General features: G+C 47.6%; 1 protein-coding gene and 1 pseudogene across 1 annotated transcript; both read left to right on the top strand.

Annotated features, from left to right (window-relative positions):
* The first annotated feature begins 3519 nt into the window (after positions 1-3519).
* LOC135537897 (histone chaperone asf1b-B-like) lies at positions 3520-9116 on the top strand. Its single transcript, XM_064963907.1, has 4 exons — positions 3520-4009; positions 7053-7168; positions 7519-7695; positions 8400-9116. The coding sequence occupies exons 1-4, from the start codon at positions 3901-3903 to the stop codon at positions 8604-8606; spliced, it is 609 nt and encodes a 202-aa protein (XP_064819979.1). The 5' UTR covers positions 3520-3900; the 3' UTR covers positions 8607-9116.
* Positions 9117-14062: 4946 nt separating this feature from the next.
* Positions 14063-27639, top strand: part of LOC135537895 (cAMP-dependent protein kinase catalytic subunit alpha-like) — a 41679-nt pseudogene continuing 28102 nt past the window's right edge.

Genomic DNA, 27639 nt, shown 5'->3' with positions numbered 1-27639 from the left:
AACGCCTTTCTTAAAATCAATACACAAGTATATATTTTTAAACCTGCATATTTAGTTAATATTGCCTGCTAAGATTAATTTATTTTAACTAGGGAAATTGTGTCACTTCTCTTGCGTTCTGTGCAAACAGAGTCAGGGTATATGCAGCAGTTTGGGCCGCCTGGCTCGTTGTGAACTGTGTGAAGTCCATTTATTCCAAACAAAGACTAATTCGTTTGCCAGAATTTTACATAATAATGACATAACATTGAAGGTTGTGCAATGTAACAGCAATATTTACACTTAGGGTTACCGCTGTTCGATAAGATACGGAACGGTTCCGTATTTCACTGAAAGAATAAACGTTCTGTTTTCGAAATGATAGTGTTCCGATTTTACATTTACATTTAAGTCATTTGGCAGACGCTCTTATCCAGAGCGACTTACAAATTGGTGAATTCACCTTATGACATCCAGTGGAACAGCCACTTTACAATAGTGCATCTAAATCATTTAAGGGGGGGGGGTGAGAAGGATTACTTTATCCTATCCTAGGTATTCCTTAAAGAGGTGGGGTTTCAGGTGTCTCCGGAAGGTGGTGATTGACTCCGCTGTCCTGGCGTCGTGAGGGAGTTTGTTCCACCATTGGGGGGCCAGAGCAGCGAACAGTTTTGACTGGGCTGAGCGGGAACTGTACTTCCTCAGTGGTAGGGAGGCGAGCAGGCCATTTTACCATATTAATGACTTAAGGCTCGCATTTCTGTGTGTTTATATTATAATTAAGTCTATGATTTGATAGAGCAGTCTGACTGAGCGATGGTAGGCACCAGCAGGCTCATAAGCATTCATTCTAACAGCACTTTCCTGCATTTGCAAGCAGCTCGTCGCTGTGCTTCAAGCATTGCACTGTTTATGACTTCAAGCCCATCAACTCCCCATTATTTATTTGAGATCAAATTGATTTTATTTATGTATTATATTAAGTTAAAATAAAAAATAAGTGTCCATTCAGTATTGTTGTAATTGTCTTCATTACAAATAAATTATATACATATATATATAGGCTTTTTGTGTCTCTCAACCTGGTCCAGAGACAGGCTAAAACAGTGTCTCTCAACCTGGTCCAGAGACAGTCTAAAACAGTGTCTCTCAACCTGGTTCAGAGACAGTCTAAAACAGTGTCTCTCAAGCTGGTCCAGAGACAGTCTAAAACAGTGTCTCTCAACCTGGTCCAGAGACAGTCTAAAACAGTGTCTCTCCACCTGGCCCAGATACAGTCTAAAACAGTGTCTCTCAACCTGGTCCAGATACAGTCTGAAACAGTGTCTCTCAACCTGATCCAGAGACAGGCTAAAACAGTGTCTCTCAACCTGGTCCAGATACAGTCTAAAACAGTGTCTCTCAACCTGGTCCAGATACAGTCTAAAACAATGTCTCTCTCCTGATCCAGAGACAGGCTAAAACAGTGTCTCTCAACCTGGTCCAGATACAGTCTAAAACAGTGTCTCTCTCACCCTATTCCTTTTACACTTGACGACTATTGACCAGGGCCCATAGTCCACGAGATAAGGGTCAGTGTGTATATAATAGGGTGTGGACCCAGGTCAACGGTAGTAGACTACAAATAATAATAAGGGTGCCATTTGGGACACATCCCCCGTCAGAGATGAAACAGCACAAACCCAGGGTTGGAGAGTCTGAACATTCCTCGCGGTGAGATCGTTAATGATATACTCTGGGTAAACAATAGTACACGGATCAACACTACACTGAAACCACGAGTTGCACAACATACAGGAAACGCAACGTATTTACTTTACTGACCAAACAACCATTCCTAAACAACCACCGTGTGACTAGAATCTGAATACGGAATAATGAAATACATTTAAATATTGAAGCGCTCATATTATCAAGTTGAATCAACTAATAAACGCTAGGACTAGACCCATTTAAAAAACGACCGATTATTGATGCTTTATTTTAAAATCTGCTCAAATTTCAAATTACCATTCCATTGTGCCTGTCAAAGTAACTATTATAACTAAACAAATATTTGAATTCAGAGCGAAACCCAGCCACATACACACGTCATTTCAAAGCGCCGATAGAAGGAATATCTGCCCAGCTGTTGGAATGCGACCGAGCCTGCTACACCTGTTTTCAGGTGCATCAATTCTAACGCGTTGCTATTACAAAGAAATAAAACCAACCCAAAACGGTCTAAACACGGCGTTCAGCAGTCGAAGCCTATCAAGCTAAGGTTCCACTGCTAAAACTAGCCTCGGCCTACTTTACGAACTGGTCAATAACACCTCTGCCGACACTATCAAGTCTGCACTACTATACGGACCTATCAAACAACACTGGCAATTGTTTAATTTAGGTGTTTTCCATGGACTTACCTGCTGATTTACAATGAGCTATTTTCCGAAGTCAATGGGCGGTATGAAACAGTAGTCCTCTTGCTGTAGACTAACGATGTCCTAGGGCTACTTAGGAGATTTCTCGATGATCTTTAAAACTCCATTCACACGGTGTCAGCCCGGTAACTTCTCTACCCCGCTCACGATAGCGTACCTGTCCATATGCAGATGAGGACAGTTGTCACATGTACCGCAAGAGCCAATCAGTACCTAGGACTACTACCAAATGATCGCCTTTCTCTGTCTCATACACACACCGTTGTGGAGAATAAAAAAACAGGCCTTCTGTAGTCTACATCTTTAGCAAATAGTGTAAAGCAGTGTCAAGGGGCTCTGGTCAAACGTAGTGCAAGTAATAGGGCGTTAACTAAAGGTAGACACCGCCTGTGAGTTCTATGCAGTTGCATAACTCATTGTAGCCTAATACAGAGCTATGGACTGGAGAGTAGTTTTAACATTTAGGATTCGGAATATACTCTGTTAGAAACTGACCAGTCAATTCTGTACACAGTGACTGTCTTCCTATTCAGCTGTATGCATTGTTATGAAACAGGCAGGGACAGCGGCTCGGACAGTCCATTTTCCGGCCCCGAGCCCAGCGCGCCATCGATTGTGCAACAAAAGTCTGCTCAAGTGGCAGAGTCGATATCAGCGGTTGCTACAATATACACACAGACAGGGGGAGAAGGGCTCGGCCGAGACAGAGCAAATGGAACGGTATCAGACACCTGGAAACCATGTATTTGATACCGTTCCACTTATTCCTCTCCAGCCATTACCACCAGCCCGTTCTCCCCGATTAAGGTGCCACCAACCCCCTGAGACACACACACACAATACGGTCTTTATTTAAGTCGCAATCCTGAGTTTGTGTTTCAGCAGAGTGCAACATCATCAGCAAATAGACATTAATCACATGGAAAGTTTATCTCTCCTCAACTCATTGTTTAGTTATTTTGTTAATTGTGCGGCGTTTATGCTGCTCGTACTGGAGGCCTACTTTCTGCAAAATCTTAATCTGAATTCCCTCCCGTCACTAGATGGCAGTGTAAAGTTTATTGTTCAACCATCCTCAGTTCTACAGCCGGAAAAGAGAAGAAGAACCGCTGCTGGATTTCGTGACGTTACGAGGACCATTTCCGAACACACTCTGGCGGGAGTGTGAATGTTATCCTCGAGCTAAAAAATAACCGAGAACTACAAACAAAACACCTGCCAAGGCAAGCTTTTGTTTATTTTATTTTGAAAAAGAATCTAGCGCCAAGCAAGTGTTATATTGCAAGCAATTGAAATTTACTAAGTTTGCAGGAGAGAAGACGGTAACAACCATCCGAAGATTCAGTCTCTTTCGTCAAAGAGACTGAATTGTTTAACGTTGGCTAGTTTATTGTTTTCCGTCCTGCCTTTATCTGCAACGTCAAGGGAGATAAACGAGCTAAATTCGATTAATTTTCAAATTATTAATCGGCTACCCTTTCAAGACTACTGAAAATAAATGGCTAAAGTTCAAGTGTTGAATGTCGCTGTGTTGGACAACCCAAGTCCTTTTGGGAACCCGTTTCAGTTCGAGATTACGTTCGAGTGCATGGAGGATTTACCGGAGGGTGAGTGGTAACGTTATTCGGTTGCTAACTTCTTTTTTTGGGTAAAATCTAGCAAACGTATGTAGATAACTAACTATAGTATTATTGTGTAATTATAATGTAGCCAACCGTTGCCTTTTAGGTGCAACAACAGTTGCTTAAATCTCTTTCAATTAACTTTACATGTATATGTTTATAGCTAACTACTTAGATCAATTCAAATATGTTGGTATTGTTTGAGTAAATTAGCTATTTGTGTTGACACTTCATCAGAATTTGGCGCCCGCGCGTATTGTTCACGTTTCCGGTCCTTCTCTGACGTCTGGGTGGCCTCGAGCCGATTGGTGCGTTAACGGATTACATTGTCCGACCATGGAACTATTTACGAATAAATTGCGGGAAAAACATATCTCTCGTCCTTGGTTATTTTTTTATAACCGATAAATAGCTATTTCCACTAATGAGAAGAAACCTATCCTTCCCGCATTAAAGTGGAGGTGGTGTGACCACACTTAATGAGTGTTGTTTCTGAAGTTGCAGCCTATTCTCTTTATATAGTGGTAAAAAATAGTGCACTAGTGAATAGATGGGTTTTAAAGTAAAGGAAGTAAACTTCCTAAATTAAAATCAAATTGTATTTGTCACATCTGCCCAATAGAACAGGTGTAGACCCTGCTCGGAACGTTGCGTGACCCCGGGCTCGGAACGTTGCGTGACCCCGGGCTCGGAACGTTGCGTGACCCCGGGCTCGGAACGTTGCGTGACCCCGGGCTCGGAACGTTGCGTGACCCCGGGCTCTGAACGTTGCGTGACCCCGGGCTCGGAACGTTGGGTCCTTTTCTTCCCAGCAACACCTTTAGGTCTCCCTTCCAGATAATCTCCTGCATGTTTAGACTTTTGGGGCTTTTAAAGCAGGCCTTCAGACTCCTCATTTTTGGCTGATCTACCCTTCCTCCAAGACTTTGATTGTTGATTTTATGATATATATATATATGCATTTTTATGCATATATATACATATACATATGCATTTTTATGCATATATATACATATACATTTTTATGCATTTTTGTATAATGAAAAGCATTTAACCATTTAATTAATTATATTATTATTAGACTTACTTAGGGGCCATTTCCCAGCAATGCAGTTAAAAAGTAAGAACAATTTCCAAAAAAGGAAATAGTAGCACAATTAAATATAACATAACAAGACTATAGACTAGGAGTATCGGGACCGAGTCAATGTACAGGGTTACAAGGTAATCTAGGTCATATATAACATAACAAGACTATAGACTAGGAGTATCGGGACCGAGTCAATGTACAGGGTTGCCGTGCGGTAGCACAGAGAACTGGGTGGCTGGAGTCTTTGACCATTTTTAGGGCCTTTGACACCACCTGGTATAGTAGGGGCGGCAGGGTAGCCTAGTGGTTAGAGCATTGGGCTAGTAACCGAAAGGCTGCAAGTTCAAATCTCCGAGCTGAAAAGGTACAAATCTGTCGTTCTCCCCTGACTTGCCTAGTTAAATAAAGGTAAAATAAATAAATAGAGGTCCTGGATCGCAGTGAATTCGGCCCCAGTGATGTACTGCACCGTACGCACCACCCTCTGTACTGCACCGTACGCACCACCCTCTGTACTGCACCGTACGCACCACCCTCTGTAGCGCACCGTACGCACCACCCTCTGTAGCGCACCGTACGCACCACCCTCTGTAGCGCACCGTACGCACCACCCTCTGTAGCGCACCGTACGCACCACCCTCTGTAGCGCACCGTACGCACCACCCTCTGTAGCGCACCGTACGCACCACCCTCTGTAGCGCACCGTACGCACCACCCTCTAGCGCACCGTACGCACCACCCTCTGTAGCGCACCGTACGCACCACCCTCTGTAGCGCACCGTACGCACCACCCTCTGTAGCGCACCGTACGCACCACCCTCTGTAGCGCACCGTACGCACCACCCTCTGTAGCGCACCGTACGCACCACCCTCTGTAGCGCACCGTACGCACCACCCTCTGTAGCGCACCGTACGCACCACCCTCTGTAGCGCCTTGCGGCCGGATGCCAAGCGGCTGCCATAACAAGCGGAGATGCAGCCAGTCAAGATGCTCTCGATGGTGCAGCTGTAGAACATTTTGAGAATCTGAGGGCCCATGCCAAATCTCTTCAGCGTCCTAAGGGGGGAGTGGCTTTGTCATGCCCTCTTCACAACTGTGTTGGTGTGTTTGGACCATGATAGGTCCTTAGTGATGTGGACACAGAGGAACTTGAAGCGTTTCCTGTAGTCCACAATCATCTCCTTTGTCTTGCTGACGTTGAGGGAGAGGTTGTTGTCCTGGCACCACACTGCCAGGTCTCTGACCTCCTCCCTGTAGGTCGTCTCGTCGTTGGTGTCAGGCCTACCACCGTCGTGTCGCTGGGAAACTTAATGATGGTGTTGGAGTCGTGTAAGGTCATGGGTGAACAGGGAGTACAGGACGGGCCTGAGCACGCACCACTGAGGGGCCCCCGTGTTGAGGATTAGCATGGTGGATGTGTTGTTACCGACCCTCACCACCTGGGGGCGGCCCGTCAGGAAGTCCAGGATCCAGTTGCAGAAGGAGGTGGTTAGTCCCAGGGTCCTTAGCTTAGTGATGAGCTTTGTGGGCACTATGGTGTTGAACACTGAGCTCTAGTCAATGAGTAGCGTTGTGACATAGGTGTTCCTTTTGTCCAGGTGGGAAAGGACAGTGTGGAGTGCAATAGAGATTTCGTCATCTGTGGCTCTGTTGGGGCGGTATGCGTATTGGAGTAGGTCCAGTGTGTCTGGCATGATGGTGTTGATGTGAGCCATGACCAGTTGTTTTTAAAGCACTTCATGGCTATAGCTGTGGAGGCTACGGGCGATAGTCATTTATGCAGGTTACCTTGGTGTTCTAGGGAACAGGGACTATGGTGGTCTGCTTGAAACATGGATTACAGACTGGGTCAGGGAAGGTAATCAGTGTCTGTGTGTGTCTGTGTGTGTGTGTGTGTGTGTGTGTGTGTGTGTGTGTCTCTGTGTGTGTGTGTTTAGACCTGGAGTGGAAAATCATCTATGTGGGCTCAGCAGAGAGCGAGGAGTATGATCAGACTCTGGACTCAGTTCTGGTCGGACCGGTACCAGCAGGCAGACACATGTTCGTGTTCCAGGTGAGAGACACACTGAGTGACACACACACCCGTCCCTCCCTCTCTCTCTTTCTTCTCCTCCCACATCTCCTTCCTCTCATCAGATCATCTCTTTATGTTCCTACCTTCCCACCCTCTTCTTCTCCTCCCTTTCTCCTTCTCATCACCCCATCTCTCTCTCTGTCTCCGTCTCTCTCATCACCCCATCTCTCTCTCTGTCTCCGTCTCTCTCTGTCTCTCTCTCTCATCACCCCATCTCTCTGTCTCTCTCTCGTCACCCAATCTGTCTCTGTCTCTCTCTCATCACCCCCATCTCTGTCTGTCTCTCATCACCCCATCTCTCTGTCTCTGTGTCTCTCTCTCTCGTCCAGGCGGATGCCCCCAACACCGGGCTGATTCCTGAGAGTGATGCTGTGGGGGTAACCGTGGCGCTCATCACCTGCACCTACAACGGACAGGAGTTCATCCGTATCGGTTACTATGTCAACAATGAATACACCGACCCAGAGCTCCGAGAGAACCCACCGGTCAAACCAGACTACACACAGGTAACTCACACTGATACACACACACACCAGACTACACACAGGTAACTCACACTGATACACACACACACCAGACTACACACAGATAACTCACACTGATACAAACACACACCAGACTACACACAGGTAACTCACACTGATACACACACACACCAGACTACACACAGGTAACTCACACTGATACACACACACACCAGACTACACACAGGTAACTCACACGAATACACACACACACACCAGACTACACACAGGTAACTCACACTAATACACACACACACCAGACTACACACAGGTAACTCACACTAATACACACACACCAGACTACACACAGGTAACTCACACTGATACACACACACCAGACTACACACAGGTAATACACACTGGCACACACATATACCAGACTACACACTGATACACACACACCAGACTACACACAGGTAATACACACTGATATACCCACACCAGATTACACACTGATACACACACACACACACCAGACTACACACAGGTAATACACACACACTCCAGGTAATATACACACACCAAAAAAATCTCAAAACATGAAAAATCAACGTGATTCAAAACAGGAATTGATTGTTGTAAAGGAATCCACGACTTGTGAAGGATTCTCACCACGGTTTGAAATCTGAAGTAGACTATTTGGACTCCCAGCCTTAATTCTGAACCATAACCCCCCCCCCCTCCAGCTGCAGAGGAACATCCTGGCCTCTAACCCCCGTGTGACCCGGTTCCATATCAACTGGGACGGCTGTTCAGACAAGATGGAGGACAGTGAGAACGTAGACCCATCCCCCAACAGCAGCAGTAGCAGCAGCATGGTGCCCTCCTCCTGTTTAGCTGGCAAGGCGTTACCTGTAGGACTGATGTCTGGTAGCTCCATGGACTGTCTGTAGAACACAGCCACCCCTCCAGCATTGCCTTGCCACGTTCTACTCCAGCAGTCGCCAGTCTTTGGCAGGAAGGTTGAGTCACTTATTATAAACCAGCTGTACTGTAGGGTGTACGGTCTCCCTCCTTCACACAGCAACACCTCCCTCTGTCTCCACTGGCACCCTATTCCCTCCATAGTGCACAACCTTTTTAAACAGGGCCCTCTGCTCCAATGTAGTGCACTACCTTTGTAAACAGGGCCCTCTGCTCCAATGTAGTGCACTACCTTTGTAAACAGGGCCCTCTGCTCCAATGTAGTGCACTACCTTTTTAAACAGGGCCCTCTGCTCCAGTGTAGTGCACTACCTTTTTAAACAGGGCCCTCTGCTCCAATGTAGTGCACTACCTTTGTAAACAGGGCCCTCTGCTCCAATGTAGTGCACTACCTTTGGAAACAGGGCCCTCTGCTCCAATGTAGTGCACTACCTTTGTAAACAGGGCCCTCTGCTCCAATGTAGTGCACTACCTTTGTAAACAGGGCCCTCTGCTCCAATGTAGTGCACTACCTTTGTAAACAGGGCCCTCTGCTCCAATGTAGTGCACTACCTTTGTAAACAGGGCCCTCTGCTCCAATGTAGTGCACTACCTTTGTAAACAGGGCTCTCTGCTCCAATGTAGTGCACTACCTTTGTGCACAGGGCCCTCTGCTCCAGTGTAGTGCACTACGTTTGTAAACAGGGCCCTCTGCTCCAATGTAATGCACTACCTTTGTAAACAGGGCCCTCTGCTCCAATGTAGTGCACTACCTTTGTAAACGGGCCTCTGCTCCAGTGTAATGCACTACCTTTGTAAACAGGGGCCTCTGCTCCAATGTAGTGCACTACCTTTGTAAACAGGGCCCTCTGCTCCAATGTAGTGCACTACCTTTGTAAACAGGGCCCTCTGCTCCAATGTAGTGCACTACCTTTGTAAACAGGGCCCTCTGCTCCAATGTAGTGCACTACCTTTGTAAACAGGGCCCTCTGCTCCAATGTAGTGCACTACCTTTTTAAACAGGGCCCTCTGCTCCAGTGTAGTGCACTACCTTTTTAAACAGGGCCCTCTGCTCCAATGTAGTGCACTACCTTTGTAAACAGGGCCCTCTGCTCCAATGTAGTGCACTACCTTTGTAAACAGGGCCCTCTGCTCCAATGTAGTGCACTACCTTTGTAAACAGGGCCCTCTGCTCCAATGTAGTGCACTACCTTTGTAAACAGGGCCCTCTGCTCCAATGTAGTGCACTACCTTTGTAAACAGGGCCCTCTGCTCCAATGTAGTGCACTACCTTTGTAAACAGGGCTCTCTGCTCCAATGTAGTGCACTACCTTTGTGCACAGGGCCCTCTGCTCCAGTGTAGTGCACTACGTTTGTAAACAGGGCCCTCTGCTCCAATGTAATGCACTACCTTTGTAAACAGGGCCCTCTGCTCCAATGTAGTGCACTACCTTTGTAAACGGGCCTCTGCTCCAGTGTAATGCACTACCTTTGTAAACAGGGGCCTCTGCTCCAATGTAGTGCACTACCTTTGTAAACAGGGCCCTCTGCTCCAATGTAGTGCACTACCTTTGTAAACAGGGCCCTCTGCTCCAATGTAGTGCACTACCTTGTAGTAAAAACAGGGCCCTCTGCTCCAATGTAGTGCACTACCTTTGTAAACAGGGCCCTCTGCTCCAATGTAGTGCACTACCTTTGTAAACAGGGCCCTCTGCTCCAATGTAGTGCACTACCTTTGTAAACAGGGCCCTCTGCTCCAATGTAGTGCACTACCTTTGTAAACAGGGCCCTCTGCTCCAATGTAGTGCACTACCTTTGTAAACAGGGCCCTCTGCTCCAATGTAGTGCACTACCTTTGTAAACAGGGCCCTCTGCTCCAATGTAGTGCACTACCTTTGTAAACAGGGCCCTCTGCTCCAATGTAGTGCACTACCTTTGTAAACAGGGCCCTCTGCTCCAATGTAGTGCACTACCTTTGTAAACAGGGCCCTCTGCTCCAATGTAGTGCACTACCTTTGGAAACAGGGCCCTCTGCTCCAATGTAGTGCACTGCCTTTGGAAACAGGGCCCTCTGCTCCAATGTAGTGCACTGCCTTTGGAAACAGGGCCCTCTGCTACAATGTAGTGCACTACCTTTGTAAACAGGGCCCTCTGCTCCAATGTAGTGCACTACCTTTGTAAACAGGGCCCTCTGCTCCAATGTAGTGCACTACCTTTGTAAACAGGGCCCTCTGCTCCAATGTAGTGCACTACCTTTGGAAACAGGGCCCTCTGCTCCAATGTAGTGCACTACCTTTGTAAACAGGGCCCTCTGCTCCAATGTAGTGCACTACCTTTGGAAACAGGGCCCTCTGCTCCAATGTAGTGCACTACCTTTGGAAACAGGGCCCTCTGCTCCAATGTAGTGCACTACCTTTGGAAACAGGGCCCTCTGCTCCAATGTAGTGCACTACCTTTGGAAACAGGGCCCTCTGCACCAATGTAGTGCACTACCTTTGTAAACAGGGCCCTCTGCTCCAATGTAGTGCACTACCTTTGTAAACAGGGCCCTCTGCACCAATGTAGTGCACTACCTTTGTAAACAGGGCCCTCTGCTCCAATGTAGTGCACTACCTTTGTAAACAGGGCCCTCTGCTCCAATGTAGTGCACTACCTTTGTAAACAGGGCCCTCTGCTCCAATGTAGTGCACTACCTTTGTAAACAGGGCCCTCTGCTCCAATGTAGTGCACTACCTTTGTAAACAGGGCCCTCTGCTCCAATGTAGTGCACTACCTTTGTAAACAGGGCCCTCTGCTCCAATGTAGTGCACTATCACAGAACAGGGTGCCATGTCAGACTCCTGATCCAAACAGTCCTGTTGTGTGTCTTGTTTTAAAACCTAACTTCACACCTGGACTGGTTTCCATAGCAACACAGCTAAAGCTCAGGCCCTGCTTCAAAACTGTAGAAATGCGTCCCTGTCTCCTTGAGGTGAGCAGGGAACCTGGAAGTGATTTGTATCAGTGGCAACAAGGTGACCACACTATTACTTCCACCTGTCCAACCAATCCCCGATCTGGGATTACTTCCACCTGTCCAACCAATCCCTGATCTGGGATTACTTACACCTGTCCAACCAATCCCTGATCTGGGATTACTTCCACCTGTCCAACCAATCCCTGATCTGCGATTACTTCCACCTGTCCAACCAATCCCCGATCTGGGATTAATTCCACCTGTCCAACCAATCCTTGATCTGGGATTACTTCCACCTGTCCAACCAATCCCCGATCTGGGATTAATTCCACCTGTCCAACCAATCCCTGATCTGGGATTACCTCCACCTGTCCAACCAATCCCTGATCTGGGATTAATTCCACCTGTCCAACCAGTCCCCGATCTGCGATTACTTCCACCTGTCCAACCAATCCCCGATCTGGGATTACTTCCACCTGTCCAACCAATCCCCGATCTGGGATTAATTCCACCTGTCCAACCAATCCCCGATCTGCGATTACTTCCACCTGTCCAACCAATCCCTGATCTGGGATTACTTCCACCTGTCCAACCAATCCCCGATCTGGGATTACTTCCACCTGTCCAACCAATCCCTGATCTGGGATTACTTCCAGGAAGGTAGGCCTGGAGAGGGAGACTGAGTTGTCTCGGGGAAAAGCCTCACCCTACAGGGTGACTCCAGGACTGTTCATGCCTGGCCACAAATCCATTTCCATTCAGAGAGTGCTCAGTAACTCCACTTCAAATCAAGGCTTTTCAATTAAGAAACATTTAGAATTGGATGTAGAATTTAAAAGGACTTGATCCCGAACCTGGCCTGTGTCCAAAATGTCAGTCTGTTCCCTACATAGTGCACTACTTTAGGGCTGTTGTCAAAAGTAGGGCACTGTGTAGGGGATAGGGTACCATTTGGGAGGGAACATGTGTTGTAGTTGGGGGAAGGGGTTTGTTTATGTCAGTCATGTGACTGTTTTTACTTTACTGTATATACCTTTGATTCATTAGCACTTAAGAGATGTCATGTTTTTTTTGTATTTTGTTTTGCATTGTAATATTTGTAACAATGAAAGTAATAATAATAAACGTGTTGTTTTTAAAAGGTGTGTGTGTATAGTGTCAATGCTGTGCTATGTTTTCAACTGGAGAGGTTACATCACTGAGAAGGTGAGTGTGGAGAGATGAGAAGGGGGGTGAGGGGTGGAGAGATGAGAAGGGGGTGAGGGGTGGAGAAGGGAGGCTTGCTAGAAGCTGTGAGCCTGACTGCTTCTCTCTCACTGTTTCATTCATAAAATGCAGCAGGAGGAACAGCTTCTCCACCATGTTCACTATGAGACCGTGCAGACTTGCCTCGTGTTGCTAAGCAACTGCATCGGAGCGGGGTGGGGGCTCTGCTCATTCTTATCCCTCTTGAATGAACCAATCAGATCATCATCCCTCTACACCCCCTCCATTCCTCCATCCCAATGTGTTCAGTGATCCTGCCTCTCTTCTCCCTCTGCACTGATCTTAGAACAAATGGTGGATAAAATCACTGGTGGATATTAAGATTAGTACATTGTGTTCTTCTCATACCTGTCCAGTACCTTCACCATAGTGCTGAGGAAGGCGAGAGGAGACGTCTGCATGCTGATCCATCTGTTTGCAACCGCTAAAGTTGACCCCGTTTTAAGTTCAACTGTGTCCTTGACAGGGATGTGCTTGCATATATTTCCTATATTCCCAAATATATGTAGGACCACCGACATCCTCTAAAATAATCTATTGGTCCTCACTATAAGACATGATTTATTAGCGTGTGGAGTCAACGTTGATACTTTTTCTACAATGTAACAGAAACAGTGGAACAACCCTAGAGATTAAATAGAATGATCACTATCGGAAGAAACTGTTTCAAATATCTTTATCGTTACAGTTTATTTGATTAGTTACATTTTATTGTAAATATATCTCGAGCCAGGGCACGTTTCCTCGTGCGTCGTTCGTTACACAAACAAACTGAAATTGGAAGTCCTGCCGTAGCGCGTTACATTCATTCTGAGCAACATTCCTAAAAATAGCCCTTGCTGCTTGACGTCACTCAGCCAATCACGGATTAGTTGGGAGGGCGGGGGCAACGCGAGGCCATTCCGTCAGACGGCCAATAGTATTTCGCCGAACAGGGCCCGTTTCGTTAGCTCCGCCCACAAGCCTGTAACACGGATTCAATCAGAATACCACGAAAGGAGCGAATGTGGGCGTGTACATCTTCCAGTAGGAAAATAATCAGTGACGTCACTCAACGGGTTTTTGCATGTCAAAAGGGCGGAATCTTGGCTTTGTTGACGGACGGTAATGATCCAATCTGAGCACTTTACTAGTTTGACATACTGACAGGTGGCCAATCAGTGTCCTTCACTCCGTTATCAGTCGGGCTGGATTCAGCCAATGGGCTCTATGGATGGGCCTCGATCGTCTGTCCGCTGTAGTCGGTCACTCGGCTTGCTTCACTCGGAAAGCCACAGTAGGCTATGTTGATTCTGGTGATTTCCCGACCTCATCGGCTTCGGTAAAACGACATCCTCGGAGCCGGGTTCGGGGAAGGAAAGGGGACTAGGTATCTTGCTCGGAGAGTGGACACCTTGCACGGTGCGAAAACGGGGTATTTGCGCTGGGAAGAGGCGTGGGGCCTCGATCGGCGGGGGCTGCACGGAGGGACAGGCGAACCGACCGAGTCGGGCTGGATGCGCTGGACTCGGCCCGGAGCGCTGCGGTTCCAGCAAAGCACCATACCACAGCCCAAGACAGAAAGACGGAGACACGGACGTCGCTGTCTCCATTCCGGACTATAACACCATTTATTATTGTTATAACGGTTCTATACTGTAGAGGATATCAGGTGAGCTCACTGACAGTCTAGACTGCAGCTGTCAAGCTATTTCAGTCCGGACCGACTGGTTTTGGGAGAACGAACGGACCGACTGCTGGACTCAGCTTGGACCGGGTCCTGGAGAGTCCAGGGCGGGTTGTGGAGCTCGGATCGCCCGCTGACGGCCTGCCATCATGGGCAACGTGCCCACGGCCAAGAAGGGGAGCGAGATGGAGAGTGGTGGGTGTCATTACGGTGTCGCTCAGAATGATCAGTCTACCTGTCTGTTCACTTCTCTTTAACGGTCTCTCTGGGGGGACACAGTGCACCCCTGAAGTGTTTAGGGTTTAGGCTACTCAGAATATCCACTATTCTATGCATGCTTAAAATTGTGTAATACAAAAAAATCGATCAATCATCACATTTATTTTATAAAGTCCTTTTAACATCAGCAGTTAGTGTTGATGCAAAGTGCTTTCCAGATACCCAGACTGAAACACCCAAAGAGCAGGAAATACTTAAATACTTATATTTAAATATTGGCCGACACGGGCCTACTCATCTATTGGCCTACACGGGCCTACTCATCTATTGGCCTACACGGGCCTACTCATCTATTGGCCTACACGGGACTACTCATCTATTGGCCTACACGGGACTACTCATCTATTGGCCTACACGGGCCTACTCATCTATTAGCCTACACAGGCCTACTCATCTATTGGCCTACACGGGCCTACTCATCTATTGGCCTACACGGGCCTACTCATCTATTGGCCTACACGGGACTACTCATCTATTGGCCTACACGGGACTACTCATCTATTAGCCTACACAGGCCTACTCATCTATTGGCCTACACGGGCCTGCTCATCTATTGGTCTACACGGGCCTACTCATCTATTGGCCTACACGGGCCTACTCATCTATTGGCCTACACGGGCCTACTCATCTATTGGCCTACACGGGCCTACTCATCTATTGGCCTACACGGGCCTACTCATCTATTGGCCTACACGGGCCTACTCATCTATTGGCCTACACGGGCCTACTCATCTATTGGCCTACACGGGCCTACTCATCTATTGGCCTACACGGGCCTACTCATCTATTGGCCTACACGGGCCTATTCATCTAATACTTTGTAGCTTGCTTCCATATAGCCACATTTGAGCATTCTAGAACATTACAGTTTTAGAACATTACAGTTTTAGAACATTACAGTTCTAGACCATTACAGTTTTAGAACATTACAGTTCTAGAACATTACAATTTTAGAACATTACAGTTCTAGAACCTAGATTATCTTGTGAGTAGAGGTATTATTTATGAGTCTGATTGTGGACATCACGCTAGGTTTATATCTGGTTGATGGATGAAGAAAGTGCCAGGTAGAAACTGAGATTTTAGGCCATAATGTTTATAATGTTTCAATCCCAGATTGGCCCTTTTATATGCCTGATTCCCCCACTGCCTTTAAGATACTACATTGCTAGAAGTAGCCTGATGTATTTGTTCAGGGAACAGTGTTGGAGTTGGATGTTGCCCAGTGTTCCAGACAGGTACTGTATGTTATCACCCAGCAGCACCAGCAGGACAGGGTGGCTTTTTGCAGGCCAGGTGTAAGAATGGCCACATTGCTGTTAGATACCGTTACCAGGCAGCATGTTGGAGGCCCGGGCGCAGGCTGTAGAACTGCAGGGCAGGTGGTGGTGGAGGGGTAGTTAGTAGAGGTGCTGACTAACAGACAGTAGACTGTATGCAGGAAGACAGAGCACTACACCCTTTCTCAAGCTCCCAGTCATTTCCCTGAAGGACGCTGGGATGCTGAAACATTGGTGCTTTACCCAATCAATGACTAGCAGTGAGACTCTTGTTTTTATAGCCTACAGGGGTAGTTAGGTTTATAATAACAGTTTATAATAGTTAGGTTACAACAGTATAATAGTTAGGTTATAACAGTTTATAATAGTTAGGTTATAATAGGTTATAATAGTTAGGTTATAACAGTTTGTAATAGTTATGTTATAACAGTTTCTAATAGTTAGGTTATAACAGTTTCTAATAGTTAGGTTATAACAGTTTATAATAGTTAGGTTATAACAGGTTATAATATTTAGGTTATAACAGTTTATAAGAGTTAGGTTATAACAGTTTATAATAGTTAGGTTATAACAAGTTATAATAGTTAGGTTATAACAGGTTATAATAGTTAGGTTATAATAGTTAGGTTATAACAGTTTATAATAGTTAGGTTATAACAGGTTATAACAGTTTATAATAGTTAGGTTAAAACATTTTATAATAGTTAGGTTATAATAGTATTATAGTTAGGTTATAACAGTTTATAATAGTTAGGTTATAATAGTTAGGTTATAACAGTTTATAATAGTTAGGTTATAACAGTTTAGGATACTGTATAGTGGAGGATACTGTATGGTGGAGGATACTGCATAGTGGAGGATACTGTGTGTAGTGGATGATACTGTATAGTGGAGGATACTGTATAGTGGAGGATACTGCATAGTGGAGGATACTGTATAGTGGAGGATACTGTATAGTGGAGGATACTGTATAGGGGAGGATACTGCGTAGTGGAGGATACTGTATAGTGGAGGATACTGTGTGTAGTGGAGGATACTGTATAGTGGAGGATACTGCATAGTGGAGGATACTGTGTGTAGTGGATGATACTGTATAGTGGAGGATACTGTATAGTGGAGGATACTGTGTAGTGGAGGATACTGTATAGTGGAGGATACTGTGTAGTGGAGGATACTGTGTAGTGGAGGATACTGTGTAGTGGAGGATACTGCATAGTGGAGGATACTGTATAGTGGAGGATACTGTGTAGTGGAGGATACTGCATAGTGGAGGATACTGCATAGTGGAGGATACTGTATAGTGGAGGATACTGTGTGTAGTGGAGGATACTGTGTGTAGTGGAGGATACTGTATAGTGGAGGATACTGCATAGTGGAGGATACTGTGTGTAGTGGAGGATACTGTATAGTGGAGGATACTGTGTAGTGGAGGATACTGCATAGTGGAGGATACTGCATAGTGGAGGATACTGTATAGTGGAGGATACTGTGTGTAGTGGAGGATACTGTGTGTAGTGGAGGATACTGTATAGTGGAGGATACTGCATAGTGGAGGATACTGTGTGTAGTGGATGATACTGTATAGTGGAGGATACTGTATAGTGGAGGATACTGTGTAGTGGAGGATACTGCATAGTGGAGGATACTGCATAGTGGAGGATACTGTATAGTGGAGGATACTGTGTGTAGTGGAGGATACTGTGTGTAGTGGAGGATACTGTATAGTGGAGGATACTGTATAGTGGAGGATACTGTGTAGTGGAGGATACTGTATAGTGGAGGATACTGTATAGTGGGGGATACTGTGTGTAGTGGATGATACTGTATAGTGGAGGATACTGTATAGTGGAGGATACTGTATAGTGGAGGATACTGTGTAGTGGAGGATACTGTATAGTGAAGGATACTGCATAGTGGAGATTACTGCATAGTGGAGGATACTGTATAGTGGAGGATACTGTATAGTGAAGGATACTGCGTAGTGGAGAATACTGCATAGTGGAGGATACTGTATAGTGGAGGATACTGTATAGTGGAGGATACTGTATAGTGGAGGATACTGTATAGTGGAGAATACTGCATAGTGGAGGATACTGTATAGTGGAGGATACTGTATGGTGGGGGATACTGTGTGTAGTGGATGATACTGTATAGTGGAGGATACTGTATAGTGGAGGATACTGTGTAGTGGAGGATACTGTATAGTGGAGGATACTGTATAGTGGAGGATACTGCGTAGTGGAGAATACTGTATAGTGGAGGATACTGTATGGTGGAGGATACTGTGTGTAGTGGAGGATACTGTGTAGTGGAGGATACTGTGTAGTTGAGGATACTGTATAGTGGAAGATACTGCGTAGTGGAGAATACTGCATAGTGGAGGATACTGTATAGTGGAGGATACTGTATAGTGGAGGATACTGTATGGTGGGGGATACTGTATAGTGGAGGATACTGTATAGTGGAGGATACTGTATAGTGGAGGATACTGTATGGTGGAGGATACTGTGTGTAGTGGAGGATACTGTATAGTGGAGGATACTGTGTGTGGTGTAGGATACTGTATAGTGGAGGATACTGTGTAGTGGAGGATACTGTATAGTGGAGGATACTGTATGGTGGGGGATACTGTGTGTGGTGTAGGATACTGTATAGTGGAGGATACAGTATAGTGGAGGATACTGTATAGTGGAGGATACTGTATAGTGGAGGATACTGTGTAGTGGAGGATACTGTATAGTGGAGGATACTGCATAGTGGAGGATACTGTATAGTGGAGGATACTGTATAGTGGAGGATACTGTATAGTGGAGGATACTGTGTAGTGGAGGATACTGTGTGTAGTGGAGGATACTGTATAGTAGAGGATACTGTGTAGTGGAGGATACTGCATAGTGGAGGATACTGTATAGTGGAGGATACTGTATAGTGGAGGATACTGTATAGTGGAGGATACTGTGTAGTGGAGGATACTGTGTGTAGTGGAGGATACTGTATAGTGGAGGATACTTTATAGTGGAGGATACTGTATAGTGGAGGATACTGTATAGTGGAGGATACTGTGTGTAGTGGAGGATACTGTATAGTGGAGGATACTGTATAGTGGAGGATACTGTATAGTAGAGGATACTGTATCGTGGAGGATACTGTGTATAGTGGAGGATACTGTATAGTAGAGGATACTGTATCGTGGAGGATACTGTGTATAGTGGAGGATACTGTATAGTGGAGGATACTGCGTAGTGGAGGATACTGTGTAGTGGAGGATACTGCGTAGTGGAGGATACTGCATAGTGGAGGATACTGCATAGTGGAGGATACTGTATAGTGGAGGATACTGTATAGTGGAGGATACTGTATAGTGGAGGATACTGTATAGTGGAGGATACTGTATAGTGGAGGATACTGTATGGTGGAGGATACTGTATGGTGGAGGATACTGTATAGTGGGGGATACTGTATAGTGGAGGATACTGTATAATGGAGGATACTGTATAGTGGAGGATACTGTATAGTGGAGGATACTGTATAGTGGAGGATACTGTATAGTAGAGGATACTGTATCGTGGAGGATACTGTGTATAGTGGAGGATACTGTATAGTGGAGGATACTGTGTAGTGGAGGATACTGCGTAGTGGAGGATACTGTATAGTGGAGGATACTGTATAGTGGAGGATACTGTATAGTAGAGGATACTGTATCGTGGAGGATACTGTGTATAGTGGAGGATACTGTATGGTGGAGGATACTGTATAGTGGAGGATACTGTATAGTGGAGGATACTGTATGGTGGAGGATACTGTATAGTGGAGGATACTGCATAGTGGAGGATACTGCGTAGTGGAGGATACTGTATAGTGGAGGATACTGCGTAGTGGAGGATACTGTATAGTGGAGGATACTGTATAGTGGAGGATACTGTATAGTGGAGGATACTGTATAGTGGAGGATACTGTATGGTGGAGGATACTGTATAGTGGAGGATACTGCATAGTGGAGGATACTGCGTAGTGGAGGATACTGTATAGTGGAGGATACTGTATAGTGGAGGATACTGTATGGTGGAGGATACTGTATAGTGGAGGATACTGCATAGTGGAGGATACTGCGTAGTGGAGGATACTGTATAGTGGAGGATACTGCATAGTGGAGGATACTGTATAGTGGAGGATACTGTATAGTGGATGATACTGTGTGTGTATAGGAACCGTGACCATGTGCTGTCATGCTCATTTCTCCAAACCAGTTTTTCTGTGTTTTTGTACACCCGCATAGCAGAGGATGGGTACACATGTCACTCTGCATGTTAAACTGTTTTATTGAACCTTTATCTACCTGGACAAGTCAGTTATTTACAATGACTGTGTGTGTGTGACTGTGTGTGTGTGACTGTGGGTGTGTGACTGTGGGTGTGTGTGACTGTGTGTGTGTGTGTGTGTGTGTCAGTTAGATGTAGCAGTAGGTCACTAATGAGACTGTGTCCTGTTGTCCAGGTGTCACATTGTTACTGACAAACACACACACACACACACACACACACACACACACACACACACACACACACACACACACACACACACACACACTGGAGCTGAGAAAGAGAGAGTGTAATGCTCACAGTAAATGTTTTTGTATATTTCAACTTCGTTTATTATCTATTTCACTTGTTTTGGCATTGTTAACATATGTTTCCCATGACAATAAAGCTCCTTGAATTGGAGAAAGAAGGGGAGAGAGAGAGAGAGAGAGAGAGAGAGAGAGAGAGAGAGAGAGAGAGAGAGAGAGAGAGAGAGAGAGAGAGAGAGAGAGAGAGAGAGAGAGAGAGAGAGAAAGAAAGAAAGCTAGAAATATATGTTGTGTGTTTTGGTCACTCTCAAACACACACACACATACATATACACACAGGTGTACAGGCTCCTCTCAAGGACAAATTGATAACCGTATGTGTGTGTGTGTGTGCGTGCGTGTGTGTGTGTGTGTCTGTGTGTGTGTGTGTATGTGCGTGTGGGCGTGTGTGTGTGTGTGTGTGTGTGTGTGTGTGTGTGTGTGTCCAACAGTGAAGGAGTTCCTGGCTAAAGCCAAAGAGGACTTTCTCAAGAAGTGGGAGAACCCTGAACAGGTGAGTTATCTGAGGAGTCAGATAGTTATATATGAGATTCAGAGAGACATATTTCTCTCAGATTACACAGATCCACAAAGAAATCGAAAACAAATCCAATTTTGATAAACTCTTAAAACTACTGGGTGAAATTCCACAGTGTGACATCACAGCAGCAAGATTTGTGACCTGTTGCCACAAGAAAAGGGCAACCAGTGAAGAACACACACCATTGTAAATACAACCCATATTTATGTTTATTTACTTTCCTTTTCTACTTCAACTATTTGCACATTGTTACATAATATTTGAAATGTCTTTATTCTTTTGGAACTTTTGTGAGTGTAATGTTTACTGTTAAATTGTTATTGTTTATTTCACTTTTGTTTATTATAACAACTTCACTTGCTTTAGCAATGTTAACATAAGTTTCACATGACAATAAAGCCCCTTGAATTGAAATGTACATTGAGTTGAGAGAGAAACTGGATAACTGATTCTTGTCATCTCTGAATAAGGAAATTATGCTTGTGTGGCAATACTTGATTGAGGAAGACTGTGTGTTAGATGTGCCCTCCCTGTGTGTTAGATGTGCCCACCCTCCCTGTGTGTTAGATGTGCCCACCCTCCCTGTGTGTTAGATGTGCCCACCCTCCCTGTGTGTTAGATGTGCCCACCCTCCCTGTGTGTTAGATGTGCCCACCCTGTGTGTTAGATGTGCCCTCCCTGTGTGTTAGATGTACCCACCCTGTGTGTTAGATGTGCCCACCCTCCCTGTGTGTTAGATGTGCCCACCCTCCCTGTGTGTTAGATGTGCCCACCCTCCCTGTGTGTTAGATGTGCCCACCCTCCCTGTGTGTTAGATGTGCCCACCCTGTGTGTTAGATGTGCCCACCCTGTGTGTTAGATGTACCCACCCTGTGTGTTAGATGTACCCACCCTGTGTGTTAGATGTGCCCACCCTCCCTGTGTGTTAGATGTGCCCACCCTCCCTGTGTGTTAGATGTGCCCACCCTCCCTGTGTGTTAGATGTTCCCACCCTCCCTGTGTGTTAGATGTGCCCACCCTGTGTGTTAGATGTGCCCTCCCTGTGTGTTAGATGTACCCACCCTGTGTGTTAGATGTGCCCACCCTCCCTGTGTGTTAGATGTGCCCACCCTCCCTGTGTGTTAGATGTGCCCACCCTGTGTGTTAGATGTGCCCACCCTGTGTGTTAGATGTGCCCACCCTGTGTGTTAGATGTGCCCACCCTGTGTGTTAGATGTGCCCTCCTCCCTGTGTGTTAGATGTGCCCACCCTCCCTGTGTGTTAGATGTGCCCACCCACCCTGTGTGTTAGATGTGCCCACCCTCCCTGTGTGTTAGATGTGCCCACCCTCCCTGTGTGTTAGATGTGCCCACCCACCCTGTGTGTTAGATGTGCCCACCCACCATGTGTGTTAGATGTGCCCTCCCTGTGTGTTAGATGTGCCCACCCTCCCTGTGTGTTAGATGTGCCCACCCTGTGTGTTAGATGTGCCCACCCTCCCTGTGTGTTAGATGTGCCCACCCACCCTGTGTGTTAGATGTGCCCACCCACCCTGTGTGTTAGATGTGCCCACCCTCCCTGTGTGTTAGATGTGCCCACCCTCCCTGTGTGTTAGATGTGCCCACCCTCCCTGTGTGTTAGATGTGCCCACCCTGTGTGTTAGATGTGCCCTCCCTCCTTGTGTGTTAGATGTGCCCTCCCTCCTTGTGTGTTAGATGTGCCCACCCTGTGTGTTAGATGTGCCCACCCTCCCTGTGTGTTAGATGTGCCCACCCTCCCTGTGTGTTAGATGTGCCCACCCTGTGTGTTAGATGTGCCCTCCCTCCTTGTGTGTTAGATGTGCCCTCCCTCCTTGTGTGTTAGATGTGCCCACCCTGTGTGTTAGATGTGCCCACCCTCCCTGTGTGTTAGATGTGCCCACCCACCCTGTGTGTTAGATGTGCCCACCCTCCCTGTGTGTTAGATGTGCCCACCCTCCCTGTGTGTTAGATGTGCCCTCCCTGTGTGTTAGATGTGCCCTCCCTGTGTGTTAGATGTGCCCACCCTCCCTGTGTGTTAGATGTGCCCACCCTGTGTGTTAGATGTGCCCTCCCTCCTTGTGTGTTAGATGTGCCCACCCTGTGTGTTAGATGTGCCCACCCTCCCTGTGTGTTAGATGTGCCCACCCTGTGTGTTAGATGTGCCCACCCTCCCTGTGTGTTAGATGTGCCCACCCTGTGTGTTAGATGTGCCCACCCACCCTGTGTGTTAGATGTGCCCACCCTGTGTGTTAGATGTGCCCACCCACCCTGTGTGTTAGATGTGCCCACCCTGTGTGTTAGATGTGCCCACCCTGTGTGTTAGATGTGCCCTCCCTGTGTGTTAGATGTGCCCACCCACCCTGTGTGTTAGAAGTGCCCGCCCTGTGTGTTAGATGTGCCCTCCCTCCCTGTGTGTTAGATGTGCCCACCCTGTGTGTTAGATGTGCCCACCCTGTGTGTTAGATGTGCCCACCCACCCTGTGTGTTAGATGTGCCCACCCTGTGTGTTAGATGTGCCCACCCTGTGTGTTAGATGTGCCCACCCTGTGTGTTAGATGTGCCCACCCTCCCTGTGTGTTAGATGTGCCCACCCTGTGTGTTAGATGTGCCCACCCTCCCTGTGTGTTAGATGTGCCCACCCTGTGTGTTAGATGTGCCCACCCTGTGTGTTAGAAGTGCCCACCCTCCCTGTGTGTTAGAAGTGCCCACCCTCCCTGTGTGTTAGATGTGCCCACCCTCCCTGTGTGTTAGATGTGCCCACCCGCCCTGTGTGTTAGATGTGCCCACCCTGTGTGTTACCCTCCTGTGTGTTAAGTGCCCACCCTCCCTGTGTGTTAGATGTGCCCACCCTCCCTGTGTGTTAGATGTGCCCACCCTGTGTGTTAGATGTACCCTCCCTGTGTGTTAGATGTGCCCACCCACCCTGTGTGTTAGATGTGCCCACCCACCCTGTGTGTTAGATGTGCCCACCCTGTGTGTTAGATGTGCCCTCCCTGTGTGTTAGATGTGCCCACCCTGTGTGTTAGATGTGCCCACCCACCCTGTGTGTTAGATGTGCCCAGATGTGCCCTCCTGTGTGTTAGATGTGCCCACCCTGTGTGTTAGATGTGCCCACCCTGTGTGTTAGATGTACCCACCCTGTGTGTTAGATGTGCCCACCCTGTGTGTTAGATGTGCCCACCCGCCCTGTGTGTTAGATGTGCCCACCCTGTGTGTTAGATGTGCCCACCCTGTGTGTTAGATGTGCCCACCCTGTGTGTTAGATGTGCCCACCCTGTGTGTTAGATGTGCCCGCCCTGTGTGTTAGATGTGCCCACCCTGTGTGTTAGATGTGCCCGCCCTGTGTGTTAGATGTGCCCACCCTGTGTGTTAGATGTGCCCACCCTGTGTGTTAGATGTGCCCACCCTGTGTGTTAGATGTGCCCACCCTCCCTGTGTTAGATGTGCCCACCCTGTGTGTTAGATGTACACGCCCTGTGTGTTAGATGTGCCCACCCTGTGTGTTAGATGTGCCCACCCTGTGTGTTAGATGTGCCCGCCCTCCCTGTGTTAGATGTGCCCACCCTCCCTGTGTGTTAGATGTGCCCACCCTCCCTGTGTGTTAGATGTGCCCTCCCTGTGTGTTAGATGTGCCCACCCGCCCTGTGTGTTAGATGTGCCCACCCTCCCTGTGTGTTAGATGTGCCCACCCGCCCTGTGTGTTAGATGTGCCCACCCGCCCTGTGTGTTAGATGTGCCCACCCTGTGTGTTAGATGTGCCCACCCTGTGTGTTAGATGTGCCCACCCTGTGTGTTAGATGTGCCCACCCTCCCTGTGTGTTAGATGTGCCCACCCACCCTGTGTGTTAGATGTGCCCTCCCTGTGTGTTAGATGTGCCCACCCTGTGTGTTAGATGTGCCCACCCTGTGTGTTAGAAGTGCCCACCCTCCCTGTGTGTTAGAAGTGCCCACCCTCCCTGTGTGTTAGATGTGCCCACCCGCCCTGTGTGTTAGATGTGCCCTCCCTCCCTGTGTGTTAGATGTGCCCACCCTGTGTGTTAGAAGTGCCCACCCTCCCTGTGTGTTAGATGTGCCCACCCTCCCTGTGTGTTAGATGTGCCCACCCTGTGTGTTAGATGTGCCCACCCTCCCTGTGTGTTAGATGTGCCCACCCACCCTGTGTGTTAGATGTGCCCACCCTGTGTGTTAGATGTGCCCACCCTGTGTGTTAGAAGTGCCCACCCTCCCTGTGTGTTAGAAGTGCCCACCCACCCTGTGTGTTAGATGTGCCCACCCTGTGTGTTAGATGTGCCCTCCCTGTGTGTTAGATGTGCCCACCCTGTGTGTTAGATGTGCCCACCCACCCTGTGTGTTAGATGTGCCCACCCTGTGTGTTAGATGTGCCCTCCCTGTGTGTTAGATGTGCCCACCCTGTGTGTTAGATGTGCCCACCCTGTGTGTTAGATGTACCCACCCTGTGTGTTAGATGTGCCCACCCTGTGTGTTAGATGTGCCCACCCGCCCTGTGTGTTAGATGTGCCCACCCTGTGTGTTAGATGTGCCCACCCTGTGTGTTAGATGTGCCCACCCTGTGTGTTAGATGTGCCCACCCTGTGTGTTAGATGTGCCCGCCCTGTGTGTTAGATGTGCCCACCCTGTGTGTTAGATGTGCCCGCCCTGTGTGTTAGATGTGCCCACCCTGTGTGTTAGATGTGCCCACCCTGTGTGTTAGATGTGCCCACCCTGTGTGTTAGATGTGCCCACCCTGTGTGTTAGATGTGCCCACCCTCCCTGTGTTAGATGTGCCCACCCACCCTGTGTGTTAGATGTACACGCCCTGTGTGTTAGATGTGCCCACCCTGTGTGTTAGATGTACACGCCCTGTGTGTTAGATGTGCCCACCCTGTGTGTTAGATGTGCCCACCCTGTGTGTTAGATGTGCCCGCCCTCCCTGTGTTAGATGTGCCCACCCTCCCTGTGTGTTAGATGTGCCCACCCGCCCTGTGTGTTAGATGTGCCCACCCTCCCTGTGTGTTAGATGTGCCCACCCGCCCTGTGTGTTAGATGTGCCCACCCGCCCTGTGTGTTAGATGTGCCCACCCGCCCTGTGTGTTAGATGTGCCCACCCCCCCTGTGTGTTAGATGTGCCCGCCCACCCTGTGTGTTAGATGTGCCCACCCTGTGTGTTAGATGTGCCCACCCTGTGTGTTAGATGTGCCCACCCTCCCTGTGTGTTAGATGTGCCCACCCACCCTGTGTATTAGATGTGCCCACCCTGTGTGTTAGATGTGCCCACCCTGTGTGTTAGATGTGCCCACCCTCCCTGTGTGTTAGATGTGCCCACCCACCCTGTGTGCTAGATGTGCCCTCCCTGTGTGTTAGATGTGCCCACCCTCCCTGTGTGTTAGATGTGCCCTCCCTGTGTGTTAGATGTGCCCTCCCTGTGTGTTAGATGTGCCCACCCTGTGTGTTAGATGTGCCCACCCTGTGTGTTAGATGTGCCCACCCTGTGTGTTAGATGTGCCCACCCTCCCTGTGTGTTAGATGTGCCCACCCTCCCTGTGTGTTAGATGTGCCCACCCTCCCTGTGTGTTAGATGTGCCCACCCTGTGTGTTAGATGTGCCCACCCTGTGTGTTAGATGTGCCCACCCTGTGTGTTAGATGTGCCCACTCTGTGTGTTAGATGTGCCCACCCTGTGTGTTAGATGTGCCCACCCTCCCTGTGTGTTAGATGTGCCCACCCTGTGTGTTAGATGTGCCCACCCTGTGTGTTAGATGTGCCCACCCTGTGTGTTAGATGTGCCCACCCACCCTGTGTGTTAGATGTGCCCACCCTGTGTGTTAGATGTGCCCACCCTGTGTGTTAGATGTGCCCGCCCGCCCTGTGTTAGATGACATTCTCATTCTCTCCCTATCATTCCTAACACTTGACACAACTCCTATTACACACACACACACACACACACACACACACACACACACACACACACACACACACACACACACACACTGTAACCATTTCTCTGTGGCCCTCTCCTCCACAGAACACAGCGAGTCTGGATCAGTTTGAGCGGTTGAAAACTCTGGGTACGGGTTCGTTTGGCCGCGTCATGCTGGTCAAGCACAAAGAGACCGGGCAACACTTTGCCATGAAGATCCTCAACAAGCAGAAGGTCAGCATGGTTCCAGGGGTTAGAGGTCAGAGGTTAGGAAAGTTTCAAAAGAGTACCATCACACACTTCCAAAAGTTCAGTTTGAGTGTAAAACCCATGAATCCAGATGAGTTATAAAGTGTTAGGGCAGTGTTTCCCAGTCCTGGGGAATCCAGATGAGTTATAAAGTGTTAGGCAGTGTTTCCTGGTCCTAGTCCTGGGGAATCCAGATGAGTTATAAAGTGTTAGGGCAGTGTTTCCCGGTCCTGGGGAATCCAGATGAGTTATAAAGTGTTAG

This window comes from Oncorhynchus masou, unplaced genomic scaffold (genome assembly GCF_036934945.1).
Source record: "Oncorhynchus masou masou isolate Uvic2021 unplaced genomic scaffold, UVic_Omas_1.1 unplaced_scaffold_869, whole genome shotgun sequence".
Classification (NCBI taxonomy): Eukaryota; Metazoa; Chordata; class Actinopteri; order Salmoniformes; family Salmonidae; genus Oncorhynchus; species Oncorhynchus masou.
Note: the sequence above shows the minus strand (reverse complement) of the source record. Positions and strands in the feature narration are given on the sequence as shown.

What these genes read in the sequence shown, in the direction of transcription:
- LOC135537897 (XM_064963907.1), top strand. Translation starts at nt 3,901, where the DNA reads ATGGCTAAAGTTCAAGTGTTGAATGTCGCTGTGTTGGACAACCCAAGT. An exon ending in CATGGAGGATTTACCGGAGG is followed by an intron (nt 4,010 to 7,052) that starts GTGAGTGGTAAC and finishes GTGTGTGTTTAG; the next exon opens with ACCTGGAGTGGAAAATCATC. An exon ending in TCAAACCAGACTACACACAG is followed by an intron (nt 7,696 to 8,399) that starts GTAACTCACACT and finishes CCCCCCCTCCAG; the next exon opens with CTGCAGAGGAACATCCTGGC.